The sequence below is a fragment of the Coregonus clupeaformis genome, chromosome 3 (genome assembly GCF_020615455.1).
Source record: "Coregonus clupeaformis isolate EN_2021a chromosome 3, ASM2061545v1, whole genome shotgun sequence".
In the NCBI taxonomy this organism is placed as follows: Eukaryota; Metazoa; Chordata; class Actinopteri; order Salmoniformes; family Salmonidae; genus Coregonus; species Coregonus clupeaformis.
The window spans coordinates 25,110,044-25,133,687 of record NC_059194.1 but is presented as its reverse complement, the minus strand read 5'-3'; the positions used below and the strand labels follow the sequence as shown (position 1 = coordinate 25,133,687).

Below are 23,644 nucleotides of genomic sequence, written 5' to 3'. Positions count from 1 at the left end.
GATGTTAGCCTATTATAAAATGTTTGTCTAAATGTAGGCTTATCTGATTTAGAACATGCCGTTGCACAAACAACATGCTGACCTACACCACCACTGGTAACAACCTGTATTAAAGTTAACGTTTGCTTTGCCTTAGCTAGTGCATTTAGCTAAATGGCATTTAGTTAGACAGCTAGCTAGTTAGTGATTTGCTTTAGCGATTTGCATTATTTTAGGCACATGCCAGCTTCCTTAGACTAACTAACTTGTGTTTTTCAGAGAGCAAGATACACAAACTAATAGTATAATAGAGAAAACATGTTGATTTGTATTTAGAAGCAACGTGGAAAGGACCATCGTTCTTGTTTTGGAAGAATCTGTTCAGTGAATTGACAACATAATGAGATACTAAACAGCATGGAGGAACTGTGTGCTAGAGGGCTTCACGGATCTACACAAACCCGATTACCAGAGACCTGACGGGCTCTGCAGATCCTCTCAAGCTCTGTCAGGTTGGATGGGGAGCGTCGCTGCACAGCTATTTTCATGTCTCTCCAGAGATGTTAAATCGGGTTCAAGTCCGGGCTCTGGCCGGGCCACTCAAGGACATTCAGAGACTTGTCCTGAAGCCACTCCTGCATTGTCTTGGCTGTGTGCTTAGGGTTGTTGTCCTGTTGGAAAGTGAACCTTCGCCCCAGTGTGAGGTCCTGAGTGCTCTGGAGCAGGTTTTCATCAAGGATCTCTCTTTACTTTTCTCCGTTCATCTTTCCCTCGATCCTGACTAGTCTCCCAGTCCCTGCCGCTGAAAAACATCCCCACAGCATGATGCTGCTAACCACCATGCTTCACCGTAGGGATGGTGCCAGGTTTCCTTCAGACGTGAGGCTTGGCATTCAGGCCAAAGAGTTCAATCTTGGTTTCATCAGACCAGAGAATCTTGTTTCTCATGGTCTGAGAATCCTTTAGGTGCCTTTTGGCAAACTCCAAGTGGGCTGTCATGTTCCTTTTACTGAGGAGTGGCTTCTGTCTGGCCACTCTACCATAAAGGCCTGATTGGTGGAGTGCTGCAGAGATGGTTGTTCTTCTGAAAGGTTCTCCCATCTCCACAGAGGAGCTCTGGAGCTCTGTCAGAGTGACCATCGGATTCTTGGTCACCTCCCTGACAAAGGCCCTTCTCCCCCGATTGCCCAGTTTGGCCGGGCGGCCAGCTCTAGAAAGAGTCTTGGTGGTTCAAACTTCTTCCATTTAAGAATGATGGAGGCCACTGTGTTCTTGGGGACCTTCAATGCTGCAGAAATTTTTTGGTGCCCTTCCCCAGATCTGTGCCTTGACACAATCCTATCTTGGAGCTCTACGGACAATTCCTTCGACCTTGGCTTTTGCTCTGACATGCACTGTCAATTGTGGGACCTTATATAGACAGGTGTGTGCCTTTCCAAATCATGTCTAATCAATTGAATTTACCACAGGTGGACTCAAATCAAGTTGTAGAAACATCTCAAGGATGATCAATCTAAACAGGACGCACCTGAGCTCAATTTCGAGTCTCATAGCAAAGGGTCTGAATACTTATGTAAATAAGGTATTTCTGTTTTTTATTTTTAATACATTTACTAAAATTTCGAAAAACCTGTTTTCGCTTTGCATTACGGGGTATTGTGTGAAGATTAATGAGGAATAAAAGTATTTAATCCAATAAGGCTGTAACGTAATAAAATGTTGAAAAAGTGAAGGGGTCTGAATACTTTCCGAATGCACTGTATATATATGTATATATATATATATATATATATATATATATATATATATATATATGTTTAGTTGCACTGGTGCTCCCAAAATAAAAACCCAGGTCGAACAGGAAAATATTTGGTTGCATGTGAGCGGTGAGTCGTTCAAAACTAACAACGTTGCATAGTGCTGAGTAATGTTGAATAGTGTTCAGTAATGTTAGGTAGTACTTAGTCATGTTGAGTAATGTTAGGTATTATTTGGTCATGTTAGGTATTATTGAGTAATGTTAGGTAGTATTGAGTAATGTTAGATAGTATTGGGTAATTTTAAGTAGTATTGAGTAATGTTAGATAGTATTGGGTAATATTAAGTAGTATTGCATAATGTTAGGTAGTATTGAGTAATGTTAAGTCGTTTTGGATAATGTTGAGTAATGTTAGGTAGTATTGAGTACGGTAATGTTAGGTAGTATTGGATAATGTTGAGTAATGATAGGTAGTATTGAGTAATGTTAGGTAGTATTGAGTAATGTTAGATAGTATTGTGTAATTTTAAGTAGTATTGAGTAATGTTAGGTAGTATTGGGTAATGTTGAGAAATGTTAGGTAGTATTGGGTAATGTTGAGTAGTAGTACTCACAGCGTTGTTGCTGAACTTATCCTGGGCATTGTTGCTGAGCTCATTCTGCTGGTCCAGGTGGGAGGGGCGAGAGGGCGGGGGATAAGTGCTCTCCACTGGCCGAGGGGGGGAGCTACCCATGGTACTGATGGAGTTCTCTGTGAGACAGACAGATAGACACATTACATTACATAATGTGTGTGTGTGTGTTCACATCCGTGCATGAGAGCGAGTGTGTGTCTGAGTGTTTAACTATTTGACAGATTGATGGATTTAAGTGTCAAGTAGTAAATTGATTGCTTGCCTTATGTAAAGTGCATTGATTGATTGGTCTGACAGTTGATTGATTGACATATGTACTCATATGGGTGACGAACAGACTAACCCAGACATGCGTTGTTGGTGAACATGTGCTGGATCCTCAAGCAGTCCTGCCATTGGTTGCCACTGCCCTTGCAGTTGCACCACAGGGCCACGTCCACAGTGCTGTTGCTAACGTAGTTGGGGGTCATGATGGTGCCTGGAGGAAGGGGTCAAAGGTTACCAAAATCAACTCCTACTGTTTAAGATCCTAAGGCTGGCACACTGACACACCCCTGACACGACCCGCTAACATCCTCTCTGTCATCTTAATCACTCTCTATTCTCTTTATTCTCTCAAGGCCTCCCTCATCTCACCCCTCTCCATCGTTCATATTTCGCTGCATCCCCCTTTCTCCTCAAGCCTTGTGAAACCAGACTGACTTCTGCATTTAAGGCTATTTCACCCCTCCTCTCCCCTCCCTCTCTCACTCTCTCTCTTACCGATGAGTCCGGCGTAGGATTTGAGGCACACAGCTCCACTCTCTCTGATACAGACGGAAGTGGAATGGCCGGAGGGCTGGCAGTTATGCTGGAAATCAGCCAGTCTGGACCTGAGACACAGACACACACACACGAATGAGAGTGCTTCTAAGAGCAAAAAGGTGTGTGTGTGTTTTGTGTGTGTACATATTGTGTGTCTGACCTGCAGAGTTCATCCCTCCTGCAGAAGCTCTGCAGATGCAGACAGTTGGGCTGTATCATGTCTCTCTCCTGGTAGGAACAGGAGGGGACGATGGTCTTCCTGCGTCTCTCCCCACACAGTTTGTCAGTACAGGGGCAGAACAGCAACCCCAGGCTGTACTCCTCCGGGACGCGCTCCAGGAAGCGCCGCAGCGCCCGGTGGCACTTCTGCCTGTTGCAGTGGTCCAAGCCTGGGGCACGCTTGGTGCAGGCAAGGACGTACTCAGACCTCAGGGAACCACATTTCTCATACAGACCACAGTCCTGGGCTGCCTTCAGACATACGTTATGTCCATCTAGAAGAAGAGAGGAGGCTGAGAGAGAGGGGGATGGGGAAAGAAAGAGATAGATAGATATAGAGACAGGTATGGGGACAGAGAGAGAGAGAAGGGGAGAGGGAGAGAGAGAAAGGGGAGAGAAAGTGAACACCTGGTCACTTGAGGGCTGTAGAGATGAGTTGATTGATTGGTGATAGGGTTTAGTAGTGTTTTGATCAGGAGTGCCTGAGGGTGTTAATGTAATAAATGATTGTGCTGTAGGCTACCTGCTGCCACTAAGGAGGCCATTCGAGAAGTCTCCACTGGCGATTCCTCATAGGGAGACTCCTCAAAGTCATCATAACCTTCATGATCACAGAGGAGAACATCACATTACAACCTAATCATAATAACATGGGAGATTACGTCATATTACAACCAAACATCCTGATATCACATCGCAACCTAACAATAACAAATGCAGGAGAGATCACCACATAATCTGAAAATAACATGACAGTAGACCGAATCGCATCATAATCTCCCAACACCACAGGAGACAGAATCACAACATAACCAAACACACAGGGAAGCATCACATCATAACAGAGACTCAAAGCACTCAGCCAACATTTCATTAAAACATCACATCACACACCTGCTACCAACATCATAATAACACCTAGTCTAAATTCCATCATGGGTATATTTACTGTTCATGAGGGTCAGGTGACCCATCAGGTGACCAATTACCTGACCATATAAAGATGGCTGTGCTCCCCATACTGTACTGCAGGGTTCCCCAACTGGCGGTGGTTTTATTTGGCCCCCCAAGTTTTCTGAGCAATTAGTTTATATTGTTGGACATAAATGACTGTAAAAACACCAGGAAATGAGCGCCAAGTTATTTTATTTTAAGAAATCTGCTCCCAAGTATTCCCATGCACAATATACACATGATTGTATACAAATGTAAGCAAGGTTTGAAATGATTATGTTTTAGTCAAACATTATATCTGTTTGGGCTTCTTGCAGTCAACAATTTTTTTCTAATTATAAACTGCGTGGTTTGAGCCCTGAATGCTGATTGGCTGACAGCCGTGGTATATCAGACCATATACCACGGATATGACAAAACATTTATTTTTACAGTTCTAATTACGTTGGTAACCAGTTTATAATAGCAATATGGCACCTCAGGGGTTTGTGGTATATTGGCCATATACCACACCCCCTCGGGCCTTATTGCTTGATTATATTCCGGCACCCCCGACCATCCACTTAGAAAAAAAACAGCCCACGGCTGAATCTAGTTGATGATCCCTGCTGTACTGCCTTTAGTCATCCTTTTAGCTAGCCTGCCTAAGTATGCTGCAGAGCTGTCTGACAATAATTTGACTAGTTCTTCAAAGTAGATAAGGTATACTTTCACAAATGGTCTCTGTCCCTCTCATCATTGTGTACATCCCTCTCTCATGCAGTCTGTGTATCTAACCTAACGTGGCAGGCGTAAAAGTGTATCCATCCAGAGATCTGTATATAATGACGAGATGCTCATGTCTCTGCCCTAACAATGGGAGTCATTGTCCCAAACGCGGGAAGATAGGCGACAAGCATAGGTCCAAAATATGCCTATAGAAACACATTGGGCTTATTTTGGACTGATTTTGGCGAGTGAAACATCTCGCTTCAACTTTTCCTCTCTGAGCCAGAAAAAACTGATGCAATGGATTTTGGTAATTATAGTTAACCCACTACAGTCTAAGCCCTGTCTAAGCAATATGGAATTGTTTTAAGAAGGCCATACCAAGGATCAATTAGCTCTTTGATTTTGAATTGTAAGAAAATAAAAAATAAATAATATCGGACCTAGGCAGCTACATGCCTATAGCACAGCAGGGCTAAAGGCCAGCAGACAGCACACAACTAATCACTAGTGCAGGCAAGCGAATCTATGTGCCCAGTCCAGAAACCCCCGCTCAGCCCGATAGCACTAACAATGCTACCCAGGGAGAAAGGGATGGACAAGAACTGCCATTGGCTTTCCAAGACAAAGTACCTTACAAACTCAGTAGCCAAGGTGACCCCTTCGATTCAGACACCCAGTCTCAAGCCTCATTGCAATGTCTGAAACCACCAAGAGACTCCGAGCTCAGCACGGAAGCTGAGCCCCTCAACCCAAGCGACGAAGACAAGCTTCAATCTCAACAAGTGAGAACCTCTGCTCCAGGTTCCCTTAAGGCAGCAGCAGACCAACTGAAGTCTAGGGCAGCTATCTCTGCAAGTCAAGTACAAGCCTATTCACGCAGCTCCAACCAGTCATCCCCAGAAGGAGATATAACTGCGGACCAGCTGTGACTGCTACCACAACCCTTGAGCTCAGTATGCAGGCCAGCAGCTCAGCTAGTTTGCCCTCAGCTCTTTCCAGGTCTAGCACCGGCCTACTCCCAGTCCCTGGGTGCTCAGGGTCCAGCGGCTACAGGTCTAGATCAACCGGCCTACTCCCAGTTCCTAGGAGCTCCCAGTACCTTTCAGACCTCAACTGCTCTGGACTCGGCTCAGGCAATCTACCCCCCGCTAATACCTGACCTGTATCCAGCTCTACCTACCCAACCATGGCCCCCAGAAAAGGAGCCAACAGTCCCTTACTCCAGCCATCAAAGATCTTCTCATGGGGCGGCCAGAGCCGTTCATGCCCCAAGGAGCATGAGTTCGGGAGTGGACGGGGCGGCCAAGATGGTCACTTTCTCTGCCAACCAGTAACCGTGGTCAACTCCTGCCTCCCCGAGCTGCAACAGTCAGCCACAAGAGCTCAGCCAGGACATGGCCTTAGAGCAAGTCATCTGTCCATACAGCCCCAGGAAGTGCTACAGATTACTCAAATCCGATGGGAATAATTCATTAGCTGCACTACTGCGTGGGCGGCTGTTCATGAATTATTCGAAGTGAGCACTCTAGATGGCCAAGATTGCCTCCTATAAAGATGGCTGCCGAGCACACAAAATAGTCTTTGTTTGGCAGCCATCAGAGGACTCTCATCCAGTATGCGTTCATTACCAAGTGAGTGTATTACCTGTGCCATTTGACATGTTATGCTATTGTTTTTTGTTTTTTTATTGTTTTCTTTATGGGGTAGATCACCTTTAATATTGTAGATAGATTGTAACTTCTATCAATGTAATTGTCTGCATCACTTCCAATCCCCCATATGTTTTTTTTCTCTCGCAAATATATATACATACATACATACATACATACATACATACATACATACAGTATACAGTTGAAGTCGGAAGTTTACATACACTTAGGTTGGAGTCATTAAAACTAGTTTTTCAACCACTCCACAAATGTCTTGTTAACAAACTATAGTTTTGGCAAGTCGGTTAGGACATCTACTTTGTGCATGACACAAGTAATTTTTCCAACAATTGTTTACAGACAGATTATTTCACTTATAATTCACTGTATCACAATTCCAGTGGGTCAGAAGTTTACACACACTAAATTGACTGTGCCTTTAAACAGCTTGGAAAATTCCAGAAAATGATGTCATGGCTTTAGAAGCTTCTGATAGTCTAATTGACATCATTTGAGTCAATTGGAGGTGTACCTGTGGATGTATTTCAAGGCCTACCTTCAAACTCAGTGCCTCTTTGCTTGACATCATGGGAAAATCAAAAGAAATCAGCCAAGACATCAGAAAAAAAATGGTAGAGCTCTACAAGTCTTGTTGATCCTTTGGAGCAATTTCCAAACGCCTGAAGGTACCACGTTCATCTGTACAAACAGTAGTACGCAGGTATAAACACCATGGGACCACGCAGTCGTCATACCGCTCAGGAAGGAGACGCGTTCTGTCTCCTAGAGATTAACGTACTTTGGTGTGAAAAGTGCAAATCAATCCCAGAACAACAGCAAAGGACCTTGTGAAGATGCTGGAGGAAACAGGTACAAAAGTATCTATATCCACAGTAAAACGAGTCCTATATCGACATAACCTGAAAGGCCGTTCAGCAAAGAAGAAGCCACTGCTCCAAAACTGCCATAAAAAAGCCAGACTACGGTTTGCAACTGCACATGGGGACAAAGATTGTACTTTTTGGAGCAATGTCCTCTGGTCTGATGAAACAAAAATAGAACTGTTTGGCCATAATGACCATTGTTATGTTTGGAGGAAAAAGGGGGATGCTTGCATCATCCCAACCAACACCATCCCAACCGTGAAGCACGGGGGTGGCAGCATCATGCTGTGGGGGTGCTTTGCTGCAGGAGGGATTCGTGCACTTCACAAAATAGATGGCATCATGAGGAAGGAAAATGATGTGGATATATTGAAGCAACATCTCAAGACATCAGTCAGGAAGTTAAAGCTTGGTCGCAAATGGGTCTTCCAAATGGACAATGACCCCAAGCATACTTCCAAAGTTGTGGCAAATTGGCTTAAGGACAACAAAATCAAGGTATCGGAGTGGCCATCACAAAGCCCTGACCTCAATCCTATAGAAAATGTGTGGGCAGAACTGAAAAAGCGTGTGCGAGCAAGGAGGCCTACAAACCTGACTCAGTTACACCAGCTCTGTCATGAGGAATGGGCCAAAATTCACCCAACTTATTGTGGAAAGCTTGTGGAAGGCTACCCGAAACGTTTAACCCAAATGAAACAATTTAAAGGCAATGCTACCAAATACTAATTGAGTGTATGTAAACTTCTGACCCATTGGGAATGTGATGAAAGAAATAAAAGCTGAAATAAATCATTCTCTCTACTATTATTCTGACATTTCACATTCTTAAAATAAAGTGGTGATCCTAACTGACCTAAGACAGGGAATTTTTACTAGGATTAAATGTCAAGAATTGTGAAAAACTTAGTTTAAATGTATTTTTGCTAAGGTGTATGTAAACTTCCGACTTCAACTGTATATACATACATATATACATACACATACATACACATATACATATCCTTTAAAAAATATATATTTCCCTTTATTACTTTCCAACCCCACCACCCCTTCCCTAATTGGAGTAAACTAGTGAACAACAATGCTTAGGCCTCTACTTCCAGCTTATACATACTATATACATTTTATGGACACGGTCAATTTTACAATAATTATATTTTGTTTGTTTTTACTCCTGAACCTTCTCTACCCTCAACCTCTCCGATCATTTTCATAATGTCCATCCGGTTTGCTTCTATATGACATATCTTTCTAACTGTGCTCTTTCACAAAAGCTCTCAACCTATAACCTATATACAGTGAGGGAAAAAAGTATTTGATCCCCTGCTGATTGTGTACGTTTGCCCACTGACAAAGAAATGATCAGTCTATAATTTTAATGGTAGGTTTATTTGAACAGTGAGAGACAGAATAACAACAAAAAAATCCAGAAAAACGCATGTCAAAAATGTTCTAAATTGATTTGCATTTTAATTAGGGAAATAAGTATTTGACCCCTCTGCAAAACATGACTTAGTACTTGGTGGCAAAACCCTTGTTGGCAATCACAGAGGTCAGACGTTTCTTGTAGTTGGCCACCAGGTTTGTACACATCTCAGGAGGGATTTTTTTCCACTCCTCTTTGCAGATCTTCTCCAAGTCATTAAGGTTTCGAGGCTGACATTTGGCAACTCGAACCTTCAGCTCCCTCCACAGATTTTCTATGGGATTAAGGTCTGGAGACTGGCTAGGCCACTCCAGGACCTTAATGTGCTTCTTCTTGAGCCACTCCTTTGTTGCCTTGGCCGTGTGTTTTGGGTCATTGTCATGCTGGAATATCCATCCATGAACAATTTTCAATGCCCTGGCTGAGGGAAGGAGGTTCTCACCCAAGATTTGACGGTACATGGCCCTGTCCATCGTCCCTTTGATGCGGTGAAGTTGTCCTGTCCCCTTAGCAGAAAAACACCCCCAAAGCATAATGTCTCTCAATGTTCAAATAAACCTACCATTACAATTATAGACTGATCATGTCTTTGTCAGTGGGCAAACGTACAAAATCAGCAGGGGATCAAATACTTTTTTCCCTCACTGTACTTATTATGGACACAGTATGCTTACATTATTAGTTATCTTGTTGTTATTAGTTGTTGTTAGTTGTTATTAGTCCCATCCTTCAACTCCATTCAACACCACCCATCTATCTCTTAACACCATCCATATTGGATTTCTATTTGCCATGTATTTTTCAACTGTACTGTGATGTTTTACAAAAGTTCTGTACCTTTCTATTCTCATTGTTTCTACAGATTGTACATTGAAAATAAACATTTTTGCTAAAAGTATTATTATATTATTTATCGATTGACTATGACTTTTCAGATCACCCAGTAATGCTATCTGCAGGGTTAGCTCCAGGTAAATATTGTAATCCTTTAGCCATTCCTGGACCTGTGTCCAAAAAAAAGCTACAAATGGTCAGTACCAAAACAAATTATCTAATGATTCTGTCTCTTCGCAGCAAAATCTGCAGAGCTGGGAAGATTGTATCCCCCATATAAATAACATTCTATTGGTAGCAAGAATTGTATATAATAATTTAAATTGAAAAATTATAGGTTTTGAATCCGGCGTCGTTTTGCGTATCAGTTCATAAACACTATGCCATGGAATCGGTACGTCAAAAATCTCTTTCCAACTATTTTGCAATCTATATGGGACGGCTGTCAATCCTTTGGTACTTAAATTAAACTGGTATACTTTTTTATTTATCATAGTTTTCTTTAACCAATTATGTTCTTTAATGCAAGGCCGACAGACAAGTTCCTTACTTTTTCCCCCTTCCACTTTCCTCTTCCATTTTTGTGGTAATGCTGCAATTATTTGGTTGTAATTTTGGGTAGAGCAGACATTTCCATATGTTTTTGTTAGCTGCATGTGTGACATAACTCCACCAGTCCTACCGATGATATCATTTACGAAGATTATACCTTTTTCAAAAAAAACATTTTGTCAAAAAAAATGGTTTTTATCAATTTGTATATTTGAGTTTAACCACAATATTTGTTGAATTATTTGTTCTGTCGTTTCTGGAGGATTAAATTGAAATTAAACATGTTATGCTATTGTTTACTTTGTAAATTCACAGTATGTAATCATTTATTATTTTATGCTAATTAGGTTCCATTGATGTTTGTGAACACTAATACTTGTCTCTGTCTGTTGCAGAAACCATACTTTTACCAGTCCTCATTCATGCGTTTGCCATCTGTGCTAGAACGGTTTTGGTGCTACAATAAATGGTAAAATGTTAATTGGAGTCTTGTCCACCTCAATCTCTAACGGGAAGTGCTAACCGCTGAATTGGCTGTTAGCATCCACCCACAACTTAGTCTTTAGTCTCGCTACACTACAACTCTACTCTAGTGTGGTCTTACAAGCCACTTCAGCAGCGTATTTCTTTCATTTACCTAATTATAGGCATGCTCCAGATTTGAACTAATTACATGGTATGAGTACAACCTAACTACACTGAACAAAAATATGAACGCAACATGTAAAGTGTTGGTCCTATGTTTCATGAGCTGAAATAAAAGATCCCAGAAATGTTCCATATGCACAAAAAGCTTATTTCTCTCAAATTTTGTGCACAAATTTGTTTACATCCCTGTTAGTGAGCATTTCTCATTTGCCAAGATAATCCATCCACCTGACAGGTGTGGCATATCAAGAAGCGGATTGAACAGCATGATCATTACACAGGTGCACCTTGTGCTGGGGCCAATAAAAGGCCACTCTAAAATGTGCAGTTTTGTCACACAACACAATGCCACAGATGTCTCAAGCTTTGAGGGAGTGTGCAATTGGCAAGCTGACTGTAGCAATGTCCACCAGAGCTGTTGCCAGAGTATTTAATGTTAATTTCTCTACCATAAGCCTCCTCCAACGTCATTTTAGAGTATTTGGCAGAACGTCCAACCGGCCTCACAACCTCAGACCACGTGTAAAATGAAACGGAGGAATATTTTTGTCTGTAATAAAGCCCTTTTGTGGGGAAAAACTCCTTCTGATTGGCTGCGTCCTTGCCCAGTCATGTGAAATCCGTAGATTAGGGCCTAATTTATTTATTTCAATTGACTGATTTCCTTATATGAACTGTAACACAGTAAAAATCATTAAAATGGTTGCATGTTGCGTTTATATATTTGTTCAGTATTTAAATCTACTAATCTGTTCATGTAAATCCCTGTGTACTGTTTTCCTTAATGACACAGTAAGGGAGAGCACTCTCTGTTCTGTGTTAGAGTAGAGTGCTGTGTAATTACCGTATGCATGGTGACTAACAGAGCATGGGGGATAGCTCCATTAGCTGTCATTAATTCTCACTGACGGTGAGTCCAAAATGGCACCCAATTCCATATATATATATATATATATATATATATTAGTGCACTACTTTTGACCAGGACCTATGGAGAATAGCGTGCACATTATGTAGGGAATAGGGTGCCATTTGGGACGCAACCTGATAGTCAGATGCGGCAAAACACGGTGGCTATAGGGATGTGTCACAGAGGATGGCCAGGGGTCTAACGTAGTGTTGGCCAAATGGTGGGTCAAGAACCAATGGTACTAGAAATCCACACTGCCCCCTTCCCTCTATAAGCTAGTAATCAAACATACACACTTTGTCACAAGCACTACACCTACCACATTTTTTTATAAACTCATACACACGCGTGCGGACACACACTCACCCTGCAGGATCCTGATGCTCCAGTAGACGCGGAGGCAGTGCTCTTCTCTGCGTGCGCCGCGCTGACACTTGCAGGCCAACAGGGGGAGGTAGTGCAGGGCGCTCAGGGCCTCCAGGCACTCTATCCCGGCCTTTTCCCCCGGAGCCACCGCCTCCTCGGATGCACAGTACTCCAGGGTCATGTACAGCTCCTTACACTGGGTGTCTTCCTTACACCCCCTCTCTGCCTCCACACAATCTACAAAGCCCAAGGGGAGGGGCGGCAAGGAGGGGACCACACCTTCAGAAATGAGGGCGGAGAAGACAGAGAGGAGGGGGAGAATAGTCAGCCATCGTATCGGGATGATTCTAAATGGTCCACTCAATATGGCGGCCAGGGGGAACCCACCACGGAATGTTGCTTTGAAAGAGCATGTCCATTCTAGTATCTCTTATGACTCCCATACAAGTACTATCACTCTGTGCACCCATTGATTTGTATTTGGGCTGAATGCACTGACATTAAATATTAAAAGCCAATACTGGATGTGTGAGTCCTTCTCTACAGTATCTCATTTCCATGGACGTGAAGGCATTTTCATTGAGTGAATCAAAAGCCAGAGCTTACAGTGTGAGGTTTCATATTTGGGAAATACCTTCTATTTTACCCAGAAATGTTCTGCGTGATATTTTGGCTGCTCTCGACTGTTATTTGTAAACCAATACAAAATTCTCCCTTGGTAAAATTCAATGGTTCACGCACAGACCTACAGACACACTAACGTTTTCCGATTACAGTCATTTAAAAACTAATCGGAGAGAGAGAGCGAGCGAGAGAGAGAGAAACACCGTTTGGCGACACACACCAATCAGAACCTTGCTGGCTAGGACACACTCACAGTATGAGCTGCAATCAGCATACCCTGAAAACACACGCACACACCCTGAGAGGGAGCCTTTTATGTCGGACTCATGCTGTGAGGGGGACTGTGGGGCACGGAGTCTATCATTATTACAAAAACACAATACCACACATCCACAGGAGGGGGTAGAGCAATCTGTCTATGACACACACACACACCCCGCCACACACTAGATCAGGGTTTCCCAAACTCGGTCCTAGGGCCCCACCTGGGTGCACGTTTTTTTTTTTGCCCTAGCACTACACAGCGGAGTTGGTTATTTGAATCAGCTGTGTTTGGGAAACCCTGCACCAGATGGCTGAAGTGGTAGAGCAAAAAAGAGCTTAATATTCATCAGAGCAGCATATTTTAATCGAATATGTTGAGTTTCATGAAATAGACTACCCGAGACTCTAGGCACAACATAGATCAATGGGAGAACGCAAATTGACTAAATAAGGCACAGTTGGGTGTATGTACACTTAAAGGGGCAATCAGCATTTGCTGCATCCATTTTTGGACTTATAAATTAATGATATGTACCCGTTGATTCTTGAAGAATATAACTTATAAATGCCTCATGAGCTTAGTTCAACTGTCGTACCCCATCAGAACCCAAAATATAAGCTTGTTTTACTCCAAAGTTTGTAAACAAAGAAAATGTCAACAAACACTATATAGCCTTAAAACATGGTTAGCACTATAATTTTGATATCATGGTTGGTCAATCCTTGCATCCATAGCTATGTCTATAACTTTGAGAGTGATTACATTTCTCCAGCCTTCAGCTTTTTACTGAACCAGGGGCGGGGAGGCCGCTTTGTTATTGTTTCTACTGCTGATTGACACTTTAAACACCAGAGTACCAACTAGAGGTAAAGGAAGAAGACAAATTACCCATGTCACATAAAAACCAGGAAGCTCAGACTTTCCCCCTAAACTAGTGACACGTTGCCATACACATACCAGGCGAATCCCTCACTATCACATGATGTCACATTTACCTTATCACCTTTTGAAAGGAGAATCTGAGGGGGCCAGTATGTATGTGGTTTATAGGACATTATAAATGGTCAAAAACATTTTTACAGCAAGTTATAAAGCATTACACCTGTAAGTAAAGTGTTACCATTTTACATGTAACTGATCCTGGGCCAGTTCTGATGTGTTGTTCATTAATGGTTAGGGATATGTCAAGGATTGGGAGAGCTGGCTCAAGATCAGTGGTTATGGGTGCAGTGCAGTGGAGCGCAATCTCACAGTTCATATGAGGGAGCAGTGAGGTTTGATGTCATGCAGTCCCCATGGGTACAGCAGAATGGGCATATGAAAGAGTTTCAGTGAAGACACACACACACACACACACACACACACACACACACAAACAGGGTGAATCTCCCAGCCAAGGAGGCAAAAGCCCAACACACCATCTGTTCCTCTTGTGTTTGAGTTCCAAATCCTAGTTATCAACAAAAACACACATACGACCCCTAGCTACCCCTGGTGGCACACAACCCCTAGACGCTCACACACACACACACACACACCTTCTTGACTTGCCCTGTCCCCATCTGCACACACAATCCGTATTCCAAACAAATCCTATGTACTATCAACCCTATCACCAAATCAAAGTTGATTGGTCACGTACACAGTTTAGCAGATGTTATAGCGGGTGCAGTGAAATGCTTGTGTTACCAGCTCCTAACGGTGCAATAAAATGTCAAACAAGTACACAAATAATAAATAATCAAAAACTAGAAAGAAAAAATCAAGAATGTCAGAATTAATCCAGTTAATAACACAAATAATACTATCAGTAATCCAAATGCAATCTATGTGTATATACACCAAAAATATATAGTAAGAATGATACACTACATGACCAAAAGTATGTGGACACCTGCTTGTCAAACATCTCATTCCAAAATCATGGGCATTAATATGGAGTTGGTCCCCACTTTGCTGCTATAACAGCCTCCACTCTTCTGGGAAGGCTTTCCACTAGATGTTGGAACATTGCCGCGGGGACTTGCTTCCATTCAGCCAAAAGAGCATTAGTGAGGTCAGGCACTGATGTTGGGCAATTAGGCCTGGCTCGTAGTCGGCCTTCTAATTCAACCTAAAGGTGTTCGATGGGGTTGAGATCAGGCCTCAGTGCAGGCCAGTCAAGTTCTTCCACACCAATCTCGACAAATCATTTCTGTATGGACCTCGCTTTGTGCATGGGGGAATTGTCATGCTGAAACAAGAAAGGGCCTTCCCTAAACTGTTGCCACAAAGTTGGAAGCACAGAATCGTCTAGAATGTCATTGTATGCTGTAGCGTTATGATTTCCCTTCACTGGAACTAAGGGGCCTAGCCCTAACCATGAAAAACAGCCCCAGACCATTATTCCTCCTCCACCAAACTTTACAGTTGACACTATACACTGGGGCAGGTAGCGTTCTCCTGTCCTCCTGGCACCCAGATTCGTCCGTCGGACTGCCAGATGGGGAAGCGGGATTTGTCACTCCAGAGAACGCGTTTCCACTGCTCCAGAGTCCAATGGCGGCATGCTTGGCATTGTGCATGGTGATCTTAGGCTTGTGTGCGGCTGCTCGGCCATGGAAACCCAAACAGTTATTGTGCTGACGTTGCTTCCAGAGGAGGTTTGGAATTTGGCAGTGAGTGTTGCAACCGAGGACAGACAAATTTTACTTACAGTTGATCGGGGCAGCTCTAGTAGGGCAGAAATTTGACGAACTGACTTGTTGGATGCCACATTGAAAGTCCCTGAGCTTTTCAGTAAGGCCATTCTACAGCCAATGTTTGTCTATGGAGATTGCATGGCTGTGTGCTCGATTTTAGACACCTGTCAGCAATGGTGTGGCTGAAATAGCTGAATCCACTAATTTGGAGGGTTGTCCACATACTTTTGTATATATAGTGTATGTTCATGTTAGTGTCACTGATTCTTTTTTTTTATATCGCCTACTGTAGTTGCTAGTAGAATAACGTTACAATTCAAATGTCATATGTAAAATAGTTTGTCATTTTGGAACTAAACCTCCCTTCCACTGCTTTGTAACACCTTTGCATAGTTGTTTCGGTGGCCTGGCCCTCATCATCTGCTCTGTAAGCAAAGTATTCCCATAGTTCGCTTCTGAGCCAGTTTTGTCAATAAACTGCGGTCTGGAGGTATGATGTTTTCGTTAGAAGAAGCCATGCTGTCGGCATTTTAACTCTCTTGCTTGCTTCTCAAAATTGTCTTGCGCTGTGTCAGCAGCATGCTGCAAGTAGCCTGGCTAATTTACTACTGCCCCCTTGAGAACATTCAGACAAATTACTAGACAGACTCGTCATCTCAATCCGTAGGCTATGACATGAGACACATTTGACAGAAGTAGGCCTACCGAAATTAACAAAAATTCTAGTACCGAACCATTTTTCATGTTATAGTATCGAAAGAGTAGCCTAGCCTACCGAAGTTTCGTTATAGGCCTTCCGTGCAATTCGAAACGGGCAGAGAATGTGTTAAATTTGTCTAGGAGTGAAGCATCGGTGTCGTGAAGCACGAGATGCATGCGGCATCGGTGGCTGCTTTTCCCTTCATAATCCGTGATTGTCTGGAGTCCCTGCCACATGCATCTCGTGTCTGAGCCGTTGAATTACGACTCCACTTTGTCCCTGTCTGTTTGCCTATTTGATTAATTTACGGGGGTCGTAGTTGGTCAAATCTTTACATTGATGTGTACCTTTTCATTTCTCATGCATGTTCTTTTCTTTCCCTTGCCGTCATCTTTTTCCATGAGGAAATTATAAAGGAGTTTACAGCTAGCTCTCTGTTTATCTCTCGTTGACCTTTTCCAAAGCCCTGCTGTTCAACCCCAGCCTCTCGATGTGCAGTAAAATCACCTCTGATGGAGACACCTGTCACCTGTGTGTGTGTGTGACCCAGGGGGCTGTCAAAACATAATGCGCACCCCGCCGTGTGGCGCCCCCTTCCCCGTGTCTGTCTCCGCGGCTACTCAAACACACCTGGACGCACATCTGGCGGCCAAACGCACCTGCGCGCGGATAAGACGTCAACCACGATTCCGCTGTTTGCACACAGGCGTCGGTTGAGTGAGCTTCCTCATTGAACAACAACTTTACCATTTATTCTGATGTGCGTTTGGAGGTGAGGTGAATTTATATTTTAAAAAATGTTTTAACGAAAGAGACCTGCAAGCCACGCTCACTCGGGCGAGGGAGAGAGAGAGAGAGAGGGAGAAACAGACAATTTACTGATGATATACGATGCGACCCCTGGGACTGTCGCTTACACCAGCACACCAAACACCCGATCATTAACACCGCTAATAAATCAAACTGTCGATCCGCGGGGAAATTATTCGCGTAGCCTATGCATCCGGCGGCACCAACTCACAGAATATCAATTTCAGAATATCAAAAACGAGTGGTTGTAGAGATCATCAGCCTTTGTCCCAAGACTGGAATTAATGTCTTAAGTACTTTCATTAATCCAAAATGTAAATTCAAGTGGTTTCCAAGTGGTTCCTAAAGTCTCTCCTTTTACCAAATATTAACGTTGTCATAAAATGTTTATTAAGAGCAGTTCAGGTAGCCTAGAAGATCAAGGAATAGGCTTAATACATTCCTTGCATAGAGCATATTTGTGGAACTATGTGGAAAATTAGAAGCCATGCCTGCATCCAAGGCTCACTGAAAACGTGCATTTGAACCATCATGTAAAAGGTAAATCAAAGAATTGGTGTTATGGGGGCAATTAGCCTTATTACGAATTCAAATAATCAAATACTTCAATTAGATGAGTAAGGTGTCATGATTGCCTGTAAAACCAAGGTGCTAAAAACTAATTTTAAGGTCCGAGTAGACTAGCATATAGCCTGAATGACTGACGACAAAAATTGATGTAACAGAATGGATACCTTCCTGCATTTTACCTCGTATGAAGATGTTGAGCAGTATTCCGAGGAGCAACATCTCCGTTATGAGGCGGGCAGAGGCACCTGGACACGGGAAGGGAGATTCAATTGGACGTCTTGCGTTTGGTCCGCCACCGCTCTATACGACCGCACACCGACCCGCGCCACTCCACTCAACGTTACATCCACCGGGAGTCACGCGCCACCGTTCTGGGAACAAGTTGCAAGTGTATAGTCCTGTATAACAATTAATTCATTAGATTGCACTGGCGGAGAACCCAGCTCGGAAAGCTTAACTGTCACCACAGCCAAAGAGCGCAGCGTGTAGCGCGTGCCCTGTAGACTGAACACAATGAACCAAGACTCCAAAACTATTTACAGCTGTGAAACATCAGGTTACTCTGCATCCAAAGATAGATGTTCTCGAATTTTGACACTTTCTCACGCCATTTCTCTCTCGGCCGTGGCAAGATAGGAGCCCGTCTACATGCTGCCTTAGACCGTGAAGATGACGGATCCCTCCTCCTCGCGCTCGTCAGTTCACTGTACAACAGTGGGTTAAATATCAGTCAGAGCTTGAGCCGAGGCTTTCACAGACACAGATGCGTACTGAAGAAGAAATGCTCAGACAGGTCGACGGGGGGCATATAGTTAGGGGGGTAACCCTACTGTAGTAGGCTGGGCATATTCGAATTTGCCCATAGTTTCAAACTAAATAGGATTTCATGGTCGTTTGTATTTCATGTGCCGTATTCCAACATACATTATTGAATGCAGGTGCCCCTTATACTCTGATGACATACCCTGGTGTTTACTCATGTCAAGCCAATCAGGTGGGATGTCAACGTAAATATTGCCCTTTCGACATAATGGACTTTCATGTCAACAAACCCTCACTGTTGCGAAAGATTTTGGCTACAGCACAGGCTATGCTAGCATGGTCCCAGATCTGTTTGTGCTCTTGCCAACTCCATTGCTTATTGTCAAGCCAAACGCTAAATTTTTATTGCCAGACAAACTATTTTATTCTATGTATTCTATTGATGCCATGCAGTGCCATTCTATTATGCAGTCTATTCTATGTTGTTATATTCTTTGTATTTTGTTCTATTCAGGGGGTGAGCTGTGTCATGTGTAAGTGGAGAAGAGGCTCAGGGAGGTTTATGGCTGGGCAGCCATAAATAATCATGACAGAAGCGATGAGAGGAGGATCATGAGTTTATTTTATTTAACCTTATTTTTAACTAGGCAAGTCAGTTAAGAACAAATTCTTATTTACAATGAAGGCCTACCAAAAGGCAAAAGGCCTCCTGCGGGGACAGGGGCTGGGATTAAAAATACAAAATAAAATAAAAATATAGGACAAACCACACATCATGACAAGAGAGACACCACAACACTACATAAAGAGAGACCTAAGACAACAACATAGCATGGCAGCAACACATGACAACACAGCATGGTAGCAACACCACATGACAACAACATGGTAGCAACACAACATGGCAGCAGCACAACATGGTAGCAGCACAAAACATGGTACAAACATTATTAGGAACAGACAACAGCACAAAGGGCAAGAAGGTAAAGACAATAATACATCACACGAAGCAGCCACAACTGTCAGTAAGAGTGTCCATGATTGAGTCTTTGAATGAAGAGAACGAGATAAAACTGTCCAGTTTGAGTCTTTAAATTATTCATACAATTTCATAATTGGCAAACTCTCTGGCTGGACACCTGTGTGAGTTTCCGAGCTAAAATCTGCATATTCTAATGAGGCCAACCTGTCAGGATGTCACTGATTAGTAAAGACAATGGAACAAGAAAACAATGGGGACACTTAGGAAAAACATTGTCACTGGTTTCTTGTACAACAATGATCAGAATATTCAACTTAAATCTTTAAGACTGAGAGAGAGATTAACAAAACCTGGATGACTTATTCTACTGTTGCTGGTATTTGCAACCAGTATTCCTGGTTTGTTATTTTAACCTCAATTGCAAATTACAAAAAGAAATCATCAGTGAGCCATTTTAATGATGACGCACACATACAGTGGGGAAAAAAAGGATTTAGTCAGCCACCAATTGTGCAAGTTCTCCCACTTAAAAAGATGAGAGAGGCCTGTAATTTTCATCATAGGTACACGTCAACTATGACAGACAAAATGAGAAAAAAAAATCCAGAAAATCACATTGTAGGATTTTTAATGAATTTATTTGCAAATTATGGTGGAAAATAAGTATTTGGTCAATAACAAAAGTTTCTCAATACTTTGTTATATACCCTTTGTTGGCAATGACACAGGTCAAACGTTTTCTGTAAGTCTTTACAAGGTTTTCACACACTGTTGCTGGTATTTTGGCCCATTCCTCCATGCAGATCTCCTCTAGAGCAGTGATGTTTTGGGGCTGTCGCTGGGCAACACGGACTTTCAACTCCCTCCAAAGATTTTCTATGGGGTTGAGATCTGGAGACTGGCTAGGCCACTCCAGGACCTTGAAATGCTTCTTACGAAGCCACTCCTTCGTTGCCTGGGCAGTGTGTTTGGGATCATTGTCATGCTGAAAGACCCAGCCACGTTTCATCTTCAATGCCCTTGCTGATGGAAGGAGGTTTTCACTCAAAATCTCACAATACATGGCCCCATTCATTCTTTCCTTTACACGGATCAGTCGTCCTGGTCCATTTGCAGAAAAACAGCCCCAAAGCATGACGTTTCCACCCCCATGCTTCACAGTAGGTATGGTGTTCTTTGGATGCAACTCAGCATTCTTTGTCCTCCAAACACGACGAGTTGAGTTTTTACCAAAAAGTTATATTTTGGTTTCATCTGACCATATGACATTCTCCCAATCCTCTTCTGGATCCTCCAAATGCACTCTAGCAAACTTCAGATGGGCCTGGACATGTACTGGCTTAAGCAGGGGGACACGTCTGGCACTGCAGGATTTGAGTCCCTGGCAGCGTAGTGTGTTACTGATGGTAGGCTTTGTTACTTTGGTCCCAGCTCTCTGCAGGTCATTCACTAGGTCCCCCCGTGTGGTTCTGGGATTTTTGCTCACCGTTCTTGTGATCATTTTGACCCCACGGGGTGAGATCTTGCGTGGAGCCCCAGATCGAGGGAGATTATCAGTGGTCTTGTATGTCTTCCATTTCCTAATAATTGCTCCCACAGTTGATTTCTTCAAACCAAGCTTCTTACCTATTGCAGATTCAGTCTTCCCAGCCTGGTGCAGGTCTACAATTTTGTTTCTGGTGTCCTTTGACAGCTCTTTGGTCTTGGCCATAGTGGAGTTTGGAGTGTGACTGTTTGAGGTTGTGGACAGGTGTCTTTTATACTGATAACAAGTTCAAACAGGTGCCATTAATACAGGTAACGAGTGGAGGACAGAGGAGCCTCTTAAAGAAGAAGTTACAGGTCTGTGAGAGCCAGAAATCTTGCTTGTTTGTAGGTGACCAAATACTTATTTTCCACCATAATTTGCAAATAAATTCATTAAAAATCCTACAATGTGATTTTCTGGAAAAAAAATTCTCAATTTGTCTGTTATAGTTGACGTGTACCTATGTAAAAATGAGGCCTCTCTCATCTTTTTAAGTGGGAGAACTTGCACAATTGGTGGCTGACTAAATACTTTTTTCCCCCACTGTACACCCACACGTTATGGCCTTGTCCCATCACACAAATTATATGCCTCTGTGTTTTCACCCCAGAGGTCATATAACCCCACAGCCTGCTGAGGGACCAATCCACCAGGACCAATCCATTCAGCTAATCGGGAAGAGCTCTGGGACAACATGTGACAACACAGTCACCCTTAGCGGCTTTGGCAAAAAGCGGATGTTTTCAGGGATACAATATTTTCAACCTAACTTCCGTTTCCCCTGAAAAACAGGAGTGGGGACTACGCTCAGGCGTCTTTCTACGCATGCTACGTTAGGTTACAACACAATAGAACTGCTCCGCAACCTTCTGGGGTTCCATCTGGCTGGAACTACTGTTCCACCTGCGTTCTACCTTTTCTCAACTCTCTCGCTCTCTCTCTTTCTACCTTTTTCTCTATTCTCTCTTTCACCACCCTTCTCAAGGTTTACAAACAGTTTATCTCATACTCAACCTTTCTCTCTCTTCCCCAGTTATTTTTCACGCTAGTACTGCTAAACTGCTGTCTACTACAATAATACCATACTGTACACTAATACCATTATCCTAAATCAGACCTGATTTATAGACATTTGTCATGAAACAACACAAAGATAATTACAGTGCATTCGTAAAGTATTCAGACCCCTTCACTTTTTCCACATTTTGTTATGTTGTTACAGTCTTATTCTAAAATAGATTAAATTATTTTTTCCCCTCATCAATCTACACACAATACGCCATAATCACAAAGCGAAAACAGGTTTTTAGAATAAGTTCCTCTGTGGAGATGGGGGAACCCTCCAGAAGGACAACCATCTCTGCAGCACTCCACCAATCAGGCCTTTATGGTAGAGTGGCCAGCCTGCTTGGAGTTTGCCAAAAGGCACCTAAAGGACTCTCAGACCATGACAAACAAGATTCTCTGGTCGGATGAAACCAGCGGAGGAAACCTGGCACCATCCCTACGGTGAAGCATGGTGGTGGCAGCATCATGCTGTGGGGATGTTGTTCAGCGGCAGGGACTGGGAGACTAGTCAGGATCGAGGCAAAGATGAACGGAGCAAAGTACAGAGAGATCCTTCATGAAAACCTCCTCCGGTGCGCTCAGGAACTCAGACTGGGGCGAAGGTTCACCTTCCAACAGGACAATGACCCTAAGCACACAGCCAAGAAAACGCAGGAATGGCTTCGGGACAAGCCTCTGAATGTCCTTGAGTGGCCCTTGAACCCAGTCGAACATCTCTGGAGAGACCTGAAAATAGCTGTGCAGCGACACTCTCCATTCAACCTGACAGAGCTTGAGAGGATCTGCAGAGAATGGGAGAAACTCCCCAAATACAGGTGTGCCAAGCTTGTAACGTCATACCCAAGAAGACTCAAGGCTGTAATCGCTGCCAAAGGTGCTTCAACAAAGTACTGAGTAAAGGGTCTGAATTCTTATGTAAATGTGATATGCGTTTTTTATTTCTAATAAATGTGCAAACAGTTCTAAAAACCTGTTTTTGCTTTGTCATTATGGGGTATTGTGTGTAGATTGATCAGGGGAAAAAACGATTTAATCAATTTTAGAATAAGGCTTACATAACTAAATACTTTCCAAATGCACTGTATGTATGTGTACTCTGCTTTCGCATCAACATCTATTTAAAGAGGAGAGACTGAGGAGAGGAGGGTGAGTATCCACACAGGCATGTAATACCCAGATATTATTACAAAATCTCACAAACAATTTCACATGCAAATTCTCTCTCTCCAGTTTTATGCTTTTTAGTTCCACTTGAAATGGCAAATGACAAGCAATCCAAATCAATGAGGCGGTAGTTTACCAGCTCACAGAACCAGGA

The 23,644-nt window shown here is 42.9% G+C and overlaps 1 protein-coding gene across 3 annotated transcripts in view; it reads right to left on the bottom strand.

Annotated features, from left to right (window-relative positions):
• The window catches only part of LOC121542636 (GDNF family receptor alpha-4), a 26,442-nt gene extending 7,544 nt beyond the window's left edge, over positions 1–18,898 (bottom strand). For all 3 annotated transcript variants that reach the window (XM_041852111.1, XM_041852095.1, XM_041852103.2), the window contains exons 1-7: positions 18,166–18,898; positions 12,337–12,615; positions 3,920–3,997; positions 3,338–3,689; positions 3,136–3,245; positions 2,717–2,851; positions 2,353–2,489 (exon numbers count right to left, since the gene is read on the bottom strand). In XM_041852111.1, the coding sequence (XP_041708045.1) occupies positions 2,353–2,489; positions 2,717–2,851; positions 3,136–3,245; positions 3,338–3,689; positions 3,920–3,997; positions 12,337–12,615; positions 18,166–18,205 (1,131 nt within the window). In that variant the 5' untranslated portion in view covers positions 18,206–18,898. The remainder of the gene's footprint in view (positions 1–2,352; positions 2,490–2,716; positions 2,852–3,135; positions 3,246–3,337; positions 3,690–3,919; positions 3,998–12,336; positions 12,616–18,165) is intronic.
• Positions 18,899–23,644: the final 4,746 nt, after the last annotated feature.